Here is a 21,041-nt window from a genome sequence, read left to right as displayed (position 1 = left end):
GGGCAAGTTGTCACATGTGACAACTTACCCCGCTCTCCCCTACCCCTGAGTTAGAGCGCAGTTCATTGCCAGTTCTTAGTTCACTCTCCAGACCACTGGGTGGCGGTAATGCACCAAGGTATCGTCTGTACCCTTTTACCCAGAATAAAGAGGAAGGAGTTTGGTTCTGTGGTATATTGTCTGCGGAAATTTATGGGCAGAATTACTACAAAACCATTAATGGTAGAGGTAGGGACGATTCAAATATAAAACACAAGTTTGTTGTTTTTTGTGGCTCTGAAAGTAGTTGCTCACTTACACATTTTGTCTGTATTTTTTGTGACACTGTTCTCCTACACTGTTTTTTTCGAAGAGGACCGTGTTCTTTATTCTTAAGGTAAATTTAGCATGTTTTTCGGGAAAGTTCTTTTCCCTACTGCAAATGCTAATACTGCAATGTTTCTGGTGAAGCGGACAGATTTTCAGCAGCATTATCAGTTTGAGGGCTTTTGCATTTATGCCATGAGTTACAGGAGGTGCAAAGGCGCTGCTCCAGTATCCAGATGCGCTTTTTATTTGTAAGAACCATACGTGGCTACACTCCGTAGAAAACTTTCACGTACCGCCATTTCTAAATTATTTACATACGGTGTAATATGCGTTATTTCCAAATTTAAGCAAATTTAAGTAAACACGTTACTGAAAATAATTAACAATTTTATATATGATGTCCTGAGTTTTATATTTTATGAAAAACAAAACTTTCGCATTATTAAAACTTGACGTGATCAAGAAGTTTTCAGCATTGAAATGCTTTGTTAAAACAATGAAAATATTTAGATATATCCTAATATTAATTGTTACCTGGATATTGCGCCTTTGCCATTTTAAAAATGGCTTTAAAGTTCAACTGTTTCTAAAGATCTGTCGGAGTTTAGTAAGCTAAATTAGTGGAACAAACAACTCAGCTTCTAGTGACGTTTAATATCTACGATCGTTGGGTTTACTGAGCAAAAATGCTTCTGATCATAAATGAGAGAATAGTCCTTTTTTCCCGATTAGACTTAATTGTAAAATATGACGATTCGAAAGGTAGTAACTTACAATACTACAAATAATCGGTAATGACTGATGTTTGAGACCGTGTTTAGTTTATATAATGTGAATGTTAAAACTGAATTCAGTCATTCAGTATATATAACGTTTTTCTTCAATATTTTAATAGTAATTCACATATTTGCAGTTGGAAAGTGATACATAAATATTTACATTTGTGTGACTTCTAATGCAACTAATGTTCACAGGAAAGATAGTCACAAGTTTCCTTTTTTAATAACAGGGATATATTTGGGTATTCTGTAGTTTTTAAATGGATATTGCTAGATTATTTCATCTTCTTCACCAGTACTAAATTGCTAATATTCTTCAAGTAACTAATTAGTTTTGTTTGATGATGAAAAAGCTAACCTGTTTCTGATTCAGCATAGGCTTCAGTAGCAGGGACTTGAACACAGCTGTGTGGGTTGATGAGTCTCCGGTGAGTGTGGGGTTCTATGTAAAATAAATCATCCTCCATCACAGGTGGATCACAGTGTATATTCACAGCAGCTCACAGAGAAAATCACAAGCAAAACAACATACAAGGAAGAGGAGCTCAGAGAACAGCGTAGTGAGGGACTGAGCATGTTACACTTGACGTCCTGGCCTGCGAAGTGAGGAATCATGGCCTTGTGTGTTAAAAATGAATCTGATCTGAGCTGCACCCATACAGGGGATATTGCTGCTATGCAGAATCCCGGCACTGAGAAGATGGGATTGGGAGTTTGCCTGGAGTATCATCAAACAGAGAAAGGGACTGGTCCAGATTCTGTTTGTCCATCACAGTACAATGACTCTCAGTGCACTAATGGTGTTGAAATTACATTCGACCAAATAAAGTCTGAATCAAGTGGAGATATAGTAGTTTCCAGTGGATTTATAGAGGAGAAATCAGAGGCACGACTAGAATGGGATTGTAAAGAGAGATCAAACGGAGCTCATCAAGAGGAGCAGCCCATTCCTTCATCTCAGAGGAAAGACATTCATGCTGATTGGTTAGGCTCTTCACAGTTTGTAACAAGTTCCACTAATGCATTTCATAAGAAACAGTCCCAGCAACTTTACTTGAATGGGATTGATTTGAGCAATGGAAGACTTTGCAATACAAGGACAGACAGAAACTGTTATTCAGGTGAACAAACACATGGTTGTAATGAATGTGGGAAGATATTTCCCAATGTAGCTGCCTTAACAAGACATATGAAAATGCATTCAGCTGAAAAAAAATACATTTGTGGACAGTGTGGAAAAGGTTTCACCCATCCAGTATACTTGAAGAGACACCAGAGAGTTCACACAGGTGAAAAGCCCTATGTATGTTCGGAATGTGGACAGAGGTTTACTGCAGCAGATTCTTTAAAAGTGCACATCAGGTTTCATTCTGGGGAAAAACCATATCAGTGCACCGAATGTGGAATGAGGTTTTTTACCCGAGCTACCTACAAGAACCACATTTTAAACCATTCTGGAGAAAGACCAAATGTCTGTGATCAGTGCGGAAAGAGTTTTAAGGATGCAATCTATTTACGAAGACATTGTGAAATTCATTTAGCTGAAAAACCATACAGTTGCACTGAATGTGGAAAGGGTTTTACTTGTTTATTTCGCTTAACTAGACACAAGAGAGTTCACTCTGGGGAAAAACCGTACAGCTGTACTGAATGTGGAAAGAGCTTTACTCAGGCAGCACACTTAAACATACACATGAGAATTCATTCTGGTGAGAAGCCATATAGTTGCACGCTGTGTGAGAAAAATTTTGCACAAGGAAGCGGATTAACAGTACATATGAGAACTCATTCAGAAGAAAAACCAAGCAAGTGTGACCAGTGTGGGAAACATTTTAAGTCTACCTATTACTTAAAAAAACACCTGAAAATTCATTCTGGTGAAAAATCACAAGGCAGATTAACTGGTAAGACTAAATCTGATTCAGATTGTGCCAACACAGCATATACAAGTATCATACGCAATGCGGCCATTGATGAAGGTTCTCTGAATGCAAGACAAATCAAACCTGAGCATATTGATCGAGATTATATTCAGGTGGCAGAAGACCCAAATACACAGTGCATCGATAGTGAGAAATTTACTGAAGCCAAATTTGAATCAAGAGGACGTCTAGCAATTTTCAAGCACACAGAAAATTCAAATGCAATGCAGGATCTCAGTATTGTGAAGGTGGGATTAGAAGAATGTCTGACATCTGAACAAATCAAAACTGAATTGATTGATCCAGGCTCTGATCAGTTTAGACATAATGTTCAGTTGCAGTTTGCTGATTGTGACAGAACAGGTGTGAAATGTGAATTTAGTGAAGGCGTAACAGATTTCATTGATTTTGCAACTAATTCTAAGGTGCGTAATGAGGATGAAAAACAGAGATTTGAAAGGGATTTATTAACTTCAGATACCAAGCAGTTGTCATTTTCCAGAAATTATCATGATACTCAAAAAAGTGATTGTGTTGGCTCATTCCAAATAGAGCAGCACCAGCAGGATAACTCAAATATGAATAAATATGGTTGTTTGGATTGTGGAAAGCATTTTAAAAGCCCTTCTAACTTAAAAGTACACAAGAGAGTTCACTCTGGAGAAAAACCATACAGCTGTACCGAATGTGGAAAGAGTTTCGCTCAGGCACCAAACTTAAAGATACATATGAGAATTCATTCTGGTGAAAAGCCGTATAGTTGCACATTGTGTGAGAAAAGTTTTGCACAAGGAAGCGGATTAACAGTACATATGAGAACTCATTCAGAAGAAAAACCAAGCAAGTGTGACCATTGTGGGAAACATTTTAAGTGTATGTCTTATTTAAAAAGACACCTTAAAGTACATTTTCGCGAAAGATCACCATGCAGATTGTCAATGAATGGTAACACTGAATCTGATTCGGTTTGTGCCAACCCAGCATATACAGCCATCATACAGAATACTGATATTGATGAAGTCTATCCGAATGCAAGACAAATCAAATTTGAGCACATTGATCCAGATTATATTAAGGTGGCAGAAGACCCCAATACACAGTGCATCGATAGTATGAAATTTACTGAAGCCAAATTTGAATCAAGAAGACGTCTAGTAATTTTCAACAACATAGAAAGTTCAGGTGCAATGCAGGATCTCAGTATTGTCAAGGTGGGATTAGAAGAATGTCTGGAATCTGAGCAAATTAAAACTGAAACAATTGATTCATGCTATGATCGGCCGTCACTTTCCAGAAATGATCGCAGCAATCAAGAAAGTGATTGTGTTGGCTTATTCCAAATAGAGCAGCACCAGCAGGATAAATATGCAAATTCAAACATGAACTCAAATATGAATAAGCATGGTTGTTTGGATTGTGGAAAGAGTTTTAAAAGCCCTTCTAGCTTAAAAATACACAAAAAAACTCATTCACGTGAAAAAATCCACAGTTGTAATGAATGTGGGAAGACCTTTGCAAATCAGACGTATTTGGCAAGACACAAAGAAACTCATTTGACGGAAAAAACATACATTTGTGACCAGTGTGGAAAAGGATTTACAACCAGATTCTACTTAAAGAAACACCAGAGGGTTCACTCAGGTGAAAAGCCCCACATTTGTTCTGAGTGTGGACAGAGGTTTACTGTAGCTTATTCCTTAAAAGTTCATATGAGACTCCATTCAGGCGAAAAACCGTATCAGTGTGCTGAGTGTGACATGAGGTTTTATACCCGAGCAACTTTTAAAAAACACTTGTTAAACCATTCTGGAGAACGGCCAAATATCTGTGGCAAATCTGGGAAGAGTTTTAAGGATGCTGCATCCTTAAGACGACATTGTCACTCTGAGAGACCTTACATTTGTACTGAATGTGGTAAGAGTTTTACTCGAGCGATTCACCTAACAGTGCACAAAAGGATTCATTCTGGTGAGAAACCGTTCACTTGTACAGTATGTGGAAAGAGATTTTCTGACATTAGTAACTTAAAAAAACATGTGAAAAGATGTTTTACCAATGTTTTACCAATGTGTTTTAGAAGACATCTTAAAGTGAACTCGGGGAAAAGACCTCATGGTTGCACTGTGTGTGGAAAGATATTTTCCGACATTAGTAACTTAAAAAAACATGAGAGAATCCATTCAATTGAAATAGCTGGTATAGTAAAAACCTGAACTCTTGAAGAAAAATAAATGAAAACATGCATCACACATACTGTTATGTAAATGGAAACTAGAAATTTGTAAAACTTAAACTAAATTTGTTCAGATATTTTGTGTACTTTATTCAGATTGTTTTTCTGTGTAAGTGAAGTCCACTAGCATTTAGTAAACAGTGATCATCTCTTCCACAGGTGAAGGTGGAATTAAAATGATAAAATTTTCACAAAGAATTTAATTTGTTAATCTATCAATAAATACTTATTTGACCTACTTACGTTTTATTATATTGTCATTACTTTTATCCTTCGTGTTTTTAGTTCACAACTCTTTATATTTTTGTAAAGAACTGAAATACTTTTCTGCACTATATTACATTCATGTTTACTATATCACATTGATATTCACTATATCACATTGATATTCACTATATTACATTGATATTCACTATATTACATTCATATATACTATATCACATTCATATTTACTGTCATTTTTAACTATTTTGTGACATTGTAAGGTATTTCAGAGGGCTGCATGGCACAGACAAACGATCAACTCCGATCCAGTTTCTAGACAGGAAAGACCAGCCAGAAGAAGAGAGGTTTTTGTGGTTTCATGCTGCTGTCAGCAACAGAATAGGATACAATAGCTGGGTGGGTAACACATCATATTCAGCTGTACAATTACACTGCAGTTTTTTTGCACTGCACTTATGCTATAACTGTTTAATTGTTATATATAGTTCAACTATATTGCACAGTAAAACCCATGTTCTCTATGTGTGTTGCATATGAGTCATTTCTCTCCATCTTGCTCTCTATGTCATATTGAAGTGATCCAAGTTCATCTAGTCAGCTCATTTGAAATATATATCGTTTTTGTCAGGAACTCGAGGGCTTCTATCACGGACTCGGGGCATGGTACAGGCAGGAATAGAAGGGGACGATCCACTTGCGGCTCCACAGGAAACTGAAGACACTGGAAGCACTATAAACAAAATGAACCACCAGGGGTCAAAACTAAAAAGGGGTATGAAGTAAACTAACAGAACAAAAAAACACAGTCAATGACTCCACGGGGAACAGAGCAGAATCAGGTACTTAAATACACAGGGCTAACAAGGAAACACAGGACAGGTGAGAACAAGGACCGGCACAAGAGAACAGCATTCGAGGCCATTTTGCACAATTTCATGCACCCATCTTTATGGGAACAGTTTTGGGGATGGACCCTTCCGGTTCCAACATGACTACGCAGCAGTGCACAAAGCAAGGTCCATAAGGAAATGGATGAGCGAGTCTGGTTGGAGGAACTTGACTGGCCTGCACAGAGCCCTGACCTCAACCCAATAGAACACCTTTAGGATGAATTAGAGCGGATACTGTAAGCCAGGCCTTCTCATCCAACATCACATTGACCTCACAAATGCTCTCTTGGCAGAATGGTCAAAAATTCCCATAAACACACTCCTAAATCTTGTGGACAGCCTTCCCAGAAGAGTTGAAGCTGATGTAGCTGCAAAGGGTGGGTCATATTAAAGCCAAGTGTATTAAGAATTGGATGTCATTAAAGTTCATGTGTGTATGTGTAAAGGAAGGTGTCACAATGCTTTTGGCAATATAGTGTATTTCTGCCAGTCTGAGGATGAATAAATCATGATAATTTTAGGGAAAAATAGGCTTAAAATATTATTTTTTGGAAAAAACACTTAGCATTACGCTGAATGACATTTTACTAGGGTACATTCATATGAATCACAATAAAAATGAATTATTGGTTTTATTCTTGAATGGAAGTAATATGAACATAAAAAAGGCTTTTAGGGAACTGTAACTGTGGCAATACTTTTTGTGCTAATTTGAGAACCTTATACATGTCATGTCCTGTCAGCCTTGTCCTCGGTTCTCGGTTCTCCTAGCTAGGGCCACACCTGGGGTTTGTCAGTCTCTTTGTTAGTGTACCTCTCGCTGTAGTTAATTACTCCCAGCTGTCGTATGGCTTATGTATTTAAATGCTCCCTAGTCCGGTACTCACTGGTTTGGTCATTGTTGTTTGTCTGTGTTTCAGTTCCTGTTTTCGCTTCCCTGAATAAAGTCCTCTTTGTGGGGTTTTTCTGCAAGAAGCTGCACTGTTGCTTGTCCCTGCCCTGCGTGTCATAACAATACATAGTTGACCCAGATACCATTGGAAGTTCTATACTATTTTTTCCTTCTCATTGCTCAAGAGGCCATGCATCTGGAGTTTTCAAAACATGCATCTATTACAAAAATTTTGCATTAAGCTTCAGGTGAAAATAATCCAGTCCTCAGAAGACAGCATTACACACGATATACCGACTGCTAAGGATATAAAAGGATATAATGATTCAAAGTACAAAATATCAGTTTTCTGTTTCCTTTATCTTTTAATGATGAACTGTAGTGTGTTTGTTTCTGTTCTGTTTCTGTTTTGCTGTGTTCATGTCATCTGCTGGTGTGGCAATTATATTGTAATGTAATGAACTGCAAGATCATATCAAGCATTGTTAATCCCTAAAATGTCCAATCCTAATATGGAGCCCTGTTGAGTAAGGTTTTATTGTACTTTAACGAGGAAGTATCTATGTGTGTCCTACAGTGGACATGGATAAAATGAATGGATGTATGAATGGATGGGTATACGTATAGAACCAGTGTATATTCAGTTAGAAAGTAGGGCGGATTGTGCGATTGATCCTCCATCCTGTTTCACAAACCACCCCTGGTCGGCGAAAGCGAGGGGACCATGATTTTGTGTAAGTGATGGAATTTAAATCTCGTGATAAAAATAACTGAGTACCCCTGAGTTATCAGTTGTTAGTTCACTCTCCGCGCCGCTGGGTGGCGGTAATGCAGCTAGTTATCGTCGTGCGACCTTTTCCCTAAATAAAGAGGAAGAAGTTGCGTTCTGTGGTATATTTTCTGCGGAAGTCTATGGGCTGGATTACCACAAAGCCACTTAATGTTAGGGATACGGGCAGTTCAAATGTAAAACACAAGCTTATTGGTTTTTTTGTAGCACTGAAATAGTTTGCTTACTTGTATATGTGGGTTGCTTTTTTGTCGTGACATTATTCTTCTACAGTTTTTTTTCGAAGAAGACCGTGTTCTTTATTCTTAAGGTAAATTTTGCATGTTTTTGTTATTTAACTCTATGACCAACTGCAAATGCTACTTGAATAACTGAGTGGTTAGTCTAAAGTTAAAAATAAGTATCAATCCGGGAATTCACTTGGAAATATTTGTGGTGAAGCGGACAGATTTTCAGCGGCATTATCAGTTTGAGGGCTTTTGCATTTATGCCATCGAGTTACAGGAGGTGCAAATCCGCTGCTCCAGTATCCAGATGCGCTTTTTATTTGTAAGAACCATACGTGGCTACACTGTAGAAAACTGTCACGTACCACCATTTCTAAGTTATTTACATACGGTGTAATATGCGTTATTTCTAAATTTCAGCCATTTTAAGCAAACACGTTACTGAAAATATTTAACATTGTTTAAATGTAAAATTCTGGACATTATATATAAGAAAATGAAAACTTTTGCATTATTAATATTTGAAATCATGAAGAATTTTTCAAAATTGAAATGCTGTATTAAAATAATGAAACCATAAGGTATTTTAAAAATACCTTTAAAGTTTAGCTATTTCTAAAGATCTGTCAAAGTTTAGTAAGATTAGTTGGACAAACAACTCAGCTTCTAGTGCATCGGAATTTCCAAACGTTTAATATCTACGGTCGTTGTGTTTACGGAGTAAAAATGCTTCGGATCATAAATGAGCGAATAATCATTTTTTTCCATGACTCAAATCGGATTTTTTGCCTTAATGTGACACAGATCTGATCTTTTCAGGGCTGTGTGGACACGCAAATCTGATCTTTTCAAACCGGATTTGTGCCACTTTCATATGTGGTACTAAATCGGATATGTATCCGATTCGCGGCCATGCGACCTGAATGTGAACGTTCAGATCGGAATTCATGTGGCTTTTTGCTTATACGCATGCGCTGACATCAGCCTGCACCGGCAGCGCAGGAAGGTAAAAATGGAGGAGAGCTGCGATAAGTCAGTGGAAGGATGGAGAAGGTGGGGATTTAATTGATATTTGGGGAAATTAATCTGTTAAAGCTAAACTAGAAGGAAACTATCGTAATAGAGTAGTATTTGAAATAATTGCCAAAGAAATGGCACAGCGCAGTATATCGTTTTCTTTGGCTACAATGCCAAAGAAAAATAAAGAGCCTGAAGTGAAAGTTTAAAGAGGCAACAGACTCGAATCAGCGCAGCGTTCATGGCCGCACAAGGTGCCAATTTTACGACCATCTTTTAACCCGAGTAAAAACGTATCAATGTGCGCATGCGTGACGTTTCGGAGGACCGATGCGTTCACATTACAGTCAGATACAGGTCACTTGTACTTATGAATGTGAACTGTCAAGATAGACAAATCAGTGTGAACGTAGCCTTAGACTTCATTGTAAAAAATGACGATTCATTATGCTAACGACTACTGTTTGAGACCGGGTTTAGTTTATATGATGTGACAGTTAAAATCTGATTCAATAATTAAGTATATATAAATGTGTATACTTGCAAGCTATAGCAAAATGCAGTTGAAATGAATACCTCCAAAAGTGATACATAAATTATTACATTTATGTGATTTCTAATGCAACTAATGTTCACAGGAAAGATCGTCACAAGTTCCCTTTTTCAATAACAAGCAAAGCAACGTACAAGGAAGAGGAGCTCAGAGAACAGCATAGTGAGGGACTGAGCATGTTACACTTGACGTCCTGACCTGCGAAGTGAGGAATCATGGCCTCGTGTGTTAAAAATGAATCTGATCTGAGCTGCACCCATACAGGGGATATTGTTGCTATGCAGAATCCCGGTACTGAGAAGATGGGATTGGGAGTTTGCCTGGAGTATCATCAAACAGAGAAAGGGACTGGTCCAGATTCTGTTTGTCCATCACAGTACAATGACTCTCAGTGCACTAATGGGGTTGAAATTACAGTCGACCAAATAAAGTCTGAATCAAGTGGAGCTATAGTAGTTTCCAATGAATTTGTAGAGGAGAAATCAGAGGCACGACTAGAATGGGATTGTAAAGAGGGATCAAACAGAGCTCATCAAGAGGAGCAGCCCATTCCTTCACCTCAGAGGAATGGAATTGAATTGAGCAATGGAAGACTTCTGACTACTAGGACAGACAGTAACCCTTATTCAGGTGAAAAAACACACAGTTGCAATGAATGTGGAAAGGTATTTCCAAATGTAGCTGCTTTTACGAAACACATGAAAATGCATTCAGCTGAAAAAAAATACATCTGTGGACAGTGTGGAAAAGGTTTCACCCGTTCAGAGTATTTGAAGAAACACCAGAGTGTTCACACTGGTGAAAAGCCCCATGTCTGTTCGGAATGTGGACAGAGGTTTACTGTAGCAGGATCTTTAAAGGTGCACATGAGATTTCATTCTGGGGAAAAACCATATCAGTGCACCGAATGTGGAATGAGGTTTTTTACCCGAGCTACCTACAAGAACCACATTTTAAACCATTCTGGAGAAAGACCAAATGTCTGTGGTCAGTGTGGAAAAAGTTTTAAGAATGCAGTCTCTTTACGAAGACATTGTCACTCTGAGAAACCTTACAGCTGTAGTGAATGTGGAAAGAGTTTTACCACGTTATTCCACTTAACTGTACACAAGAGAGTTCACTCTGGGGAAAAACCATACAGCTGTACCGAATGTGGAAAGAGTTTTACTAACGGAACAAACTTAAATATGCATATGAGAATTCATTCTGGTGAAAAGCCATATAGTTGCACATTGTGTGAGAAAAGTTTTGCACAAAGAAGCGGATTAACAGTACATATGAGAACTCATTCAGAAGAAAAACCAAGTATGTGTGACCATTGTGGGAAACATTTTAAGTGTACCTATTATTTAAAAAAACACCTTAAAGTTCATTCTAGTAAAAAATCACAAGGCAAATTGACAAGAACTGTTAAGACTGAATCTGATTCAGTTTGTGCCAACCCAGCATATACAGCCATCATACAGAGTACCAATGTTGATGAAGTCTATCTGAATGCAGGACAAATCAAATCTGAGCATATTCATCCAGATTATGTTCAAGTGGCAGAAGACCCCAATACACAATGCATCGATAGTGAGAAATTTACTGAAGCAAAACTTGAGTCAAGAGGACGTCTAGCAGTTTTCAAGCACACAGAAAATTCAGATGCAATGCAGGATCTCAGTATTGTCAAGGTGGGATTAGAAGGATGTCTGGATTCTGAGCAAATCAAAACTGAATATATTGATTCAGGCTCTGATCAGTTGAGACATAATGTTCAGTCACAGTTTGCTGATTGTGACAGAACAGGTGTGAAATGTGAATTTAGTGAAGGCATAACAGATTTAATTGATTTTGCAACTAATTCTACGACTGAGGTGTGTAATGAGGATGAAAAACAGAGATTTGAAAGGGATGTATTAACTCCAGATACCAAGCAGTTGTCATTTTCCAGAAATGATCACAATAATCAAAAAAGTTACTGTGTCGACTTATTCCAAATAGAGCAGCACCAGCAGGATAATTCAAATATGAATAAATATGGTTGTTTGGATTGTGGAAAGCATTTTAAAAGCCCTTCTAGCTTAAAAGTACACAAGAGAGTTCACTCTGGGGAAAAACCATACAGCTGTACCGAATGTGGAAAGAGTTTCGCTCAGGCAGTGCACTTAAATATACATATGAGAATTCATTCTGGTGAGAAACCATATAGTTGCACATTGTGTGAGAAAAGTTTTGCACAAGGAAGCGGATTAACAGTACATATGAGAACTCATTCAGAAGAAAAACCAAGCAAGTGTGACCAGTGTGGGAAACATTTCAAGTGTATGTCTTACTTAAAAAGACACCTTAAAGTTCATTTTCGTAAAAAATCACAAGGCAGATTGTTAATGACTGGTAAGACTAAATCTGATTCAGATTGTGCCAATACAGCATATACAATCGTCATACAGAATGCAGATATTGATGAAGTCTATCCGAATGCAAGACAAATCAAATCTGAGCATATTGATCCAGATTATGTTCAGATGGCAGAAGACTCCAATACACAGTGCATCGACAGTGAGATATTTACTGAAGCCAAACTTGAGTCAAGAGGATGTCGAGCAATTTTCAAGCACACAGAAAATTCAGGTGCAATGCAGGATTTCCATACTATCAACGTGGGATTAGAAGAATGTTGGGAATCTGAGCAAATCAAACCTGAAACAGTTGATCCAGGCTATGACCAGGTGAGACATAATGTTGAGTCACAGTTAAATTCAGACACCAAGCAGGTCTCATTTTCCAGAGATGATCACAGTAATCAAAAAAGCGATTGTGTTGACTCATTACAAATAGAACAACACCAGCGGGATAACTTAAATATGAATAAGCATGGTTGTTTGGATTGTGGAAAGAGTTTTAAAAGCCCTTCTAGCTTAAAAATACACAAAAAAACTCATTCACGTGAAAAAATCCACAGTTGTAATGAATGTGGGAAGACCTTTGCAAATCGGACCCATTTGGCAAGACACAAAGAAACTCATTTAACGGAAAAAACATACATTTGTGACCAGTGTGGAAAAGGATTTACAACCAGATTCTACTTAAAGAAACACCAGAGGGTTCACTCAGGTGAAAAGCCCCACATTTGTTCTGAGTGTGGACAGAGGTTTACTGTAGCTTATTCCTTAAAAGTTCACATGAGATTCCATTCAGGTGAAAAACCGTATCAGTGTGCTGAGTGTGACATGAGATTTTATACCCGAGCAACTTTTAAAAAACACTTGTTAAAGCATTCTGGAGAAAGGTCAAATATCTGTGGTAAATGTGGGAAGAGTTTTAAGGATGCTGCATCCTTAAGACAACATTGTCACTCTGAGAGACCTTACATTTGTACTGAATGTGGTAAGAGTTTTACTCGAGCGATTCACCTAACAGTGCACAAAAGGATTCATTCTGGTGAGAAACCGTTCACTTGTACAGTATGTGGAAAGAGTTTTTCTGACATTAGTAACTTAAAAAAACATGTGAAAAAATGTTTTACTGATGTGTCATATTTAAGAAGACACCTTAAAGTGAACTTGGGGGAAAGATCTCATGGTTGCACTGTGTGCGGTAAGAAATTTTCTAGCACTAGTAACTTAAGAAAACACGAGAGAATCCATTCAATTGACAAAGGTGCTATAGTAAAAACAGATTTTAGACCTGAACTCTTGAAGAAAAGAAAATGAAAACATGCATCACACATACTGTGTTGTAAATGGGGACTAGAAATTTGTAAAACTTAAATTTATCACATTTGAAATATGTTCAAGTATTTTTGTGTACTTTATTGAAAATGTTTTCTGTGTAAGTGAAGTCCACTAGCCTTTTGTAAACAGTGACCAAGGTGGAATTACAATTATAAAATTCTCACAAAGCATAATCATGAACTTGTAACTGTTTAATTTGTTAATCTATCAATAAATACCTATTTTACCTATATACATTTTTTAATATTGTCCTTACTTTTGTTCTTTGGTTTTTTATGTTGTCTTTATATTTTTGTAAAGAACCTAAATACTTTTATATTTACTGCTAGAAAGGTTTTTGCATGGATTTTGTCTGTATCATACATGTAATGATGACTGGTATATATTTCATTAAGCATTCATGCCACTTAAGCATTTGAGCACATGCATTAAGCATCACCCAGTGAGTCCCTTTCAACTTTTTTTTCTCTCTGGAATCTTACAGAAACCCAGTACAGTTAGGGGATGAGAAATATAGGCATTTTTACCAATAATTTCAAAGGCGAGGTGTCACTTTTAAGTTTTACTCAATGCAAGTATATAATTTACTTTTTAAATCAATTTGCATTTTTGAACTTTTGATTTTTGAAATTTTTAAGACCTAAACTTTCTTGTCATCATTCAGTATTTTATTTTTTTTATTATTATTATTTTTTTTTAAAATTCATCTTAATTTAGTGTATTATCATTCTTAGTACTGACTTAACTTTGTTGTCATTGGGTACTGGCTTGGTTTTTTGCCTAAGGTGTCTTACTTGTGAATAATATTTGAACTAGTGTTGGAGGTGAAAACCTTTAGTGATGAACTGAAAATTTGTCATTAATGTCTGGGACTGTAATCATGTGTTTGACTGTTTCATTTTCTGTTAACATGAAAAGGTAAGTAATCTCTGAGGTGTTAAAGCATTATATGAGGTGTCACGCCCTGCATTCCTTTCCCCTTTGTTCTCTCCGCTCATTTGAGCCACACCTGTTACTTGTTTAATCTTTCCTCTCGTTACAGCCTCTGTGTGGATCACCCCAGGTGCCTCTTGTCTGCTCCCTCGTTAGTGGTATATACAGTATAGGGCCTCCCTGTCTTGAGCTCCCCAGTGTGCCCGGGTCTGATCCTACCCCATTTTGACCCCCTGTGATCCCTTTCCTTTTTCCTTGCTTATAGTTTTGTTTAATAAAGCCCTTTTCGATTTTCCCCATGCCTGCCTTCTCCTTCGTCTTTGCCCATGATGTGACACATGGATCAACCCTGGGGTTCCCCGGATGATGTCACGAAGCCAACACCCCCAGGGAAGCCCCGATCGGTGTGACCCTCCTGAATATGGTGCCCGCCCAGGTTACGTGCGTCTGCATTGGTATTTTTCTGGTTTTGGGTAGCTACGCCCTGACACCTTATTCTAATTGTTCTCATGAGTGGGAAGTATTTTAGTTCATCTGATGTGCTCTGATGCAAGATCTTCCTGATTTTTCTGGAGTTTTTGTGTTTTCCTATATCTCAGTAACTGCCTGCCTGTTTCCTGACCCTGCCTTTTGTCCATCGTCTGAGTCCTGATTCTCTCTCGCCCTCCAACTGTCCGACACTCATCACCTTACACTCGCACGTCTCTCGACCACGATTTCATTTGTGATTTGAATCCTGTTTTGGCATTCACTGGTTTAGACTCAGGTTCTGGACTATGGCTTTGATTGCTTCTGAATAAACTCTACTATTCTACCCTGTATCCATGCAAGTGTCCTCCTTTGCTGGTCGTCATACCTGACAGTGGCATTTACAGACATATAAATTGGTCCAAACAGCACAGAGAGAAAATATATATTATTTAAAGTTTTATACCATTTTTTCCTCCTCATTGCTCAAGAGGCCATGTAGAGTTTTCAAAACATGCATGTGTTACTTTTTATAAATTTACATTAAACTTCAGATGAATATAATCCACAGTACTCAGAAGACAGCATTACACATAATCAGGGGCGCCATATGGGGGGGCTGGGGGGGGGGTAAGAAGGATTTCCATCCATCCATCCATTTTCTGAAAGCGCTTATCATGTTTAGGGTCACAGGGGGTCCAGAGCTTATATCAGAGGCGCAAGGCAGGGAACAGCCCAGGATGGGGCACCAACCCATCACAGGGCACACACACACACCTATGGGCAATTTGCTAACTGCATTCAGCCTCAGCATGTTTTTGGAGAGTTGGGGGAAACCAAACCACCCTGAGGAAACCCCACGACAGCATGAGGAGAACATGAAAACTCCACACACATGGAACCCTGGCAGAGACTCCTACCCAGGTCACAGAGGTGTGAGGCAACAGTGCAACTACTGCATCATCCTGCCACCTTATAGAGAGAAAATGATGCAAAATATCAGCTTTCTGTTTCCTTTTATCTTTCAGTGATGGTCTGTAGTGTAATTGTTTCTGTTCTGTTTCTATTGTGCTGTGTGTTCATGTCATCTGGTCTGGCGATTATATTGTAATGTAATGAACTGCAAGATCATATCAAGCTTCGTAAATCCTTTAAATGTCAAGCCCTACCTTTTTATAAAGTTTTATTGTACTTTATTGAGGAAGTATCTATGTGTGTCCTACAATGGACATTACAAAAGGAATAGATGCATGAATGGATGACCATACAAACAGAACCAGTGTATACTCAGTTAGAGGGCAGGACGGGTCATGCGATTGATCCCCCCTCCCGTTTCACAAACCACCTCGTGTTGGCGAAATCTAGTGAGGGGACCATGATTTTTTGTCAATGATGGAATTTGAATCTCAGGGTAAAGTAACTGAGTACCCCTGAGTTAGAGTGCAGCTCATTGCCAGTTCTTAGTTCACTCTCCAGGCCGCTGGGTGGCGGTAATGCACCTAGTTATCATCAGCGCATCGTACCCTGAATAGTGAGTAAGAAATTAGGATCTGGGGTATATTTTCTGCGGAAGTTTATAGGCAGGATACCTTAAGGTAAATTTTGCATGTTTTTGTTATTTAACTCTTTTCCAGACTGCAAATGCTACGTGACTATCTAAATGATTAGTTTAAGGTTAAAAATTAACCATCAGTCTGGGAATCCACTTGGAAATGTTTACGGTGAAGCGGACAGATTTTCAGCAGCATTATCAGTTTGAGGGCTTTTGCATTTATGCCATGAGTTACAGGAGGTGCAAACCCCCTGCTCCAGTATCCAGATGCGCTTTTTATTTGTAAGAACCATACGTGGGTACACTCCGTAGAAAACTGTCACGTACCACCTAAATTATACCGTGTAATATGCGTTATTTCCAAATTTCTGCCAATCTAAGCAAACACGTTACTGAAAATATTTAACAATTTTATATATGATGTCCTGAGTTTTATATTTTATGAACAACAACACTTTTGAATTATTAAAATTGGACATGATCAAGAAGTTTTCAACATTGAAATGCTGTGTTAAAACAATGAAAATAATTGTATTTAAATATATCCTAATATTAATTGTTACATGGATATTGCGCCTTGACCATTTTAAAGGTACCTTTAAAGTTTAGTGGTAAAGATCTGTCACAGTTTAGTAAGATACATTACTGTATCAACTGAGCTTCTAGTGAGCGCATAGGAATTTCAAAATGTTTAATATCCATGGTCGTTGTGTTTACTGAGTAAAAATACTTCGGAATAAACCTTTCTTTTCAATTTGACTTCATTCTAAAAAATGACGATTCTAAAGCTAGTGAATCACAATACTAACAAATAATCAGTTACGACTGTTTAGTTTATATAATGTGAATGTTAAAATTGGATTCAATCGTTCAGTATATATAAGGTTTTTCTTCAATATCTTAATAGTAATTTGCATACTTACAAGCTATAGCAAAATGCAGTTGGAATGAATACCTCCAAAGTGATACATGAATAATTACATTTATGTGACACTTAATGTAGATAATGTTCACAGGAAAGATAGTCACAAGTTTCCTTTTTTTAATAACAGGGATATTGTTTTTAAATGGATATTGCTAGATTATTTAATCTTCTTCTTCACCAGTAGTAACCTCTAATATTCTTCAAGTAACTAATTACGTTTGTTTGATTATGAAAAAGCTAATCTTTTTCTGATTCAGGCTTCAATAACAGGGACTTGAACACTACTGTGTGGGTTGATGAGTCTCCGGTGAGTGTGGGGCTCTATGTAAAAGGAATCATCCTCCATCACAGGTGAATCACAGTGTATATTCACAGCAGCTCACAGAGACGATCACAAGCAAAACAACGTACAAGGAAGAGGAGCTCAGAGAACAGCGTAGTGAGGGACTGAGCATGTTACACTTGACGTCCTGGCCTGCGAAGTGAGGAATCATGGCCTCGTGTGTTAAAAATGAATCTGATCTGTACTGCACCCATACAGGGGATATTGCTGCTATGCAGAATCCCGGCACTGAGAAGATGGGATTGGGAGTTTGCCTGGAGTATCATCAAACAGAGAAAGGGACTGGTCCAGATTCTGTTTGTCCATCACAATACAATGACTCTCAGTGCACTAATGGGGTTGAAATTACAGTCGACCAAATAAAGTCTGAATCAAGTGGAGATATAGTAGTTTCCAATGAATTTGTAGAGGAGAAATCAGAGGCACGACTAGAATGGGATTGTAAAGAGGGATCAAACAGAGCTCATCAAGAGGAGCAGCCCATTCCTTCATCTCAGAGGAATGGAATTGAATTGAGCAATGGAAGACTTCTGACTACTATGACAGACAGTAACCCTTATTCAAGTGAAAAAACATACAGTTGCAATAAATGTGGAAAGGTATTTTCAAATGTAGCTGCCTTAAGACGACACATGAAAATGCATTCAGCTGAAAAAAAATACATCTGTGGACAGTGTGGAAAAGGTTTCACCCGTTCAGAGTATTTGAAGAAACACCAGAGTGTTCACACTGGTGAAAAGCCCCATGTCTGTTTGGAATGTGGACAGAGGTTTACTGTAGCAGGATCTTTAAAGGTCCACATGAGGTTTCATTCTGGGGAAAAACCATATCAGTGCACCGAATGTGAAATGAGGTTTTTTACCCGAGCAACCTACAAGAACCACATTTTAAACCATTCTGGAGAAAGACCAAATGTCTGTGGTCAGTGTGGAAAGAGTTTTAAGAATGCAGCCTCTTTATGAAGACATTGTCACTCTGAGAAACCTTACAGCTGTAGTGAATGTGGAAAGAGTTTTACCACGTTATTCCACTTAACTGTACACAAGAGAGTTCACTCTGGGGAAAAACCATACAGCTGTACTGAATGTGGAAAGAGTTTTACTAACAGAACACACTTAAATATGCATATGAGAATTCATTCTGGTGAGAAACCATATAGTTGCACATTGTGTGAGAAAAGTTTTGCACAAGGAAGCGGATTAACAGTACATATGAGAACTCATTCAGAAGAAAAACCAAGCAAGTGTGACCAGTGTGGGAAACATTTCAAGTGTATGTCTTACTTAAAAAGACACCTTAAAGTTCATTTTGGTGAAAAATCACAAGGCAGATTGTTAATGACTGGTAAGACTGAATCTGATTTGGATTGTGCCAACACAGCAAATACAACCATCATACAGAATGCTGATATTGATGAAGTCTTTCCAAATGCAAGACAAATCAAATCTGAGCATATTAAAATTGAAACAATTGATCCAGGGTATGACCAGGTGAGACATAAGGTTAAGTCAAAGTTTGGTGATGTTGACAAAATAACAGGTGTGAAGTCTGAACTTCGTGATGGCTTATCAGATTTCATTGAGTTTACAATAAATTCTTAGACTGAACTGTGTAAAGTGGATGACGGAAAGAGATTTAAAAGGGATTTATTAACTAGACACTGGGTCATTGTGATTTTCCAGAAATTATCACACTAATCAAGAAAGTGTTTGTGTAGACTCATTCCAAATAGAGCAGCACCAGCAGGATAACTCAAATATGAATAAGCATGGTTCTTTGGATTGTGGAAAGCGTTTTAAAAGCCATTCTAACTTTAATATCCACCACAGAACACATTCAAGTGAAAATATGCAGTTGTAATGAATGTGGGAAGACCTTTGCAAATCGGACCCATTTGGCAAGACACAAAGAGACCCATTTAATGGACAAAACATACATTTGTGACCAGTGTGGAAAAGGATTTACAACCAAATTCTACTTAAAGAAACACCAAAGAGTTCACTCAGGTGAAAAGCCCCACATTTGTTCTGTGTGTGGACAGAGGTTTACTGTAGCTTATTCCTTAAAAGTTCACATGAGTTTCCATTCAGGTGAAAAACCATATTAGTGCGCTGAGCGTAACATGGTTTTATACCTGAGCAACTTTTAAAAAACACCTGTTAAAGCATTCTGGAGAAAGGTCAAATATCTGTCGCAAATGTAGAAAGAGTTTTAAGGATGCAACCTTATATTTGTACTGAATGTGGTAAGAGTTTTACTCGAGCAATTCACCTAACAGTGCACAAACGGATTCATTCTGGTGAAAAACCGTTCACTTGTACAGTATGAGGAAAGAAATTTTCTGACATTAGTAACTTAAAAAGACGTGAAAAAAATGTTTTACCGATGTGTTTTAGAAGACATCTTAAAGTGAATTCGGGGAAAAGACCTCATGGTTGCACTGTGTATGGAAAGAAATTTTCCGACACTAGTAGTTTAAAAAAACAAGAAAGAATCCATTCAATGGACAAAGGTGATGTAGTAAAAACAGAGATTTTAGGCTTTAACTCTTAAAGAAAAGAAAATGAAAACATGCATCGTACATACTGTTATGTAAACAGGGACTAGAAATTTGTGAAACTTAAATTTATATTTCAAATATTTTTGGCTGCTTCATTCAGAATGTTTTTCTGTGTAAGTGACATGCACTAGCTTTTTGTAAACAGTGATCACCTCTTCCACAGATGAAGATAGAATTAGAATTATTAAATTTTCACAAAGGATAATCATGAACTTGTAACTGTTTAATTTGTTAATCTATCAATAAATACTTATTTTACCTATATACATATTACGATATTGTCATACTTTTCTTCTTTTTTTAAGTTTATAAGTCTTTATATTTTCATAAAGAACCTAAATGCTTTTCTGTTTGTTGCTGGTTTTGCATGGATTTTGTCTGTATCATACATCTAATGATGACTGGCATGTATTTCATTAAGCATTCATACCACTTGAGCACACGCATTAAGCATCACCCAGTGGGTCCCTTTCAACTGTTTTCTTTTGCTTGCAGTCTTACAGAAAACCAGTACAGTTAGGGGACGAAAATTATAGGCATTTTACCGATTATTTCACGAAGAAGGGAGATTTCACTTTTACTTTTTACTCGGTACAGTTCTATAATTTACGTTTGATATTATTGCCACTGGGAGGAGGCCCCGGGGAAGACCCAGGGCACGCTGGAGAGACTATGTCTCTCGGCTGGCTTTGGAACGCCTCGGG

The 21,041-nt window shown here is 37.7% G+C and overlaps 2 protein-coding genes and 1 pseudogene across 2 annotated transcripts; all 3 read left to right on the top strand.

Moving 5' to 3' along the window:
- Positions 1 to 154: 154 nt before the first annotated feature.
- On the top strand, positions 155 to 19,550 carry LOC140586942 (uncharacterized; annotated as a pseudogene).
- LOC140586937 (uncharacterized) lies at positions 172 to 5,481 on the top strand. The gene is made up of 2 exons (XM_072708475.1): positions 172 to 228; positions 1,561 to 5,481. Exon 2 carries the CDS (start codon positions 1,702 to 1,704, stop codon positions 5,221 to 5,223), a length of 3,522 nt encoding a protein of 1,173 aa, XP_072564576.1. The 5' UTR covers positions 172 to 228; positions 1,561 to 1,701; the 3' UTR covers positions 5,224 to 5,481.
- On the top strand, positions 8,135 to 13,788 carry LOC140586938 (uncharacterized). The gene is made up of 2 exons (XM_072708476.1): positions 8,135 to 8,350; positions 9,923 to 13,788. The coding sequence occupies exon 2, from the start codon at positions 10,053 to 10,055 to the stop codon at positions 13,533 to 13,535; it is 3,483 nt and encodes a 1,160-aa protein (XP_072564577.1). The 5' UTR covers positions 8,135 to 8,350; positions 9,923 to 10,052; the 3' UTR covers positions 13,536 to 13,788.
- Positions 19,551 to 21,041: the final 1,491 nt, after the last annotated feature.

Source organism: Paramormyrops kingsleyae, unplaced genomic scaffold (assembly GCF_048594095.1).
Source record: "Paramormyrops kingsleyae isolate MSU_618 unplaced genomic scaffold, PKINGS_0.4 ups98, whole genome shotgun sequence".
Classification (NCBI taxonomy): Eukaryota; Metazoa; Chordata; class Actinopteri; order Osteoglossiformes; family Mormyridae; genus Paramormyrops; species Paramormyrops kingsleyae.
This window is presented reverse-complemented; position numbering and strand designations above follow the sequence as displayed.

Excerpts from the sequence above, each read along its gene's own strand:
- LOC140586938 (XM_072708476.1), top strand. The coding sequence starts at position 10,053 with ATGGCCTCGTGTGTTAAAAATGAATCTGATCTGAGCTGCACCCATACA.
- LOC140586937 (XM_072708475.1), top strand. The coding sequence starts at position 1,702 with ATGGCCTTGTGTGTTAAAAATGAATCTGATCTGAGCTGCACCCATACA.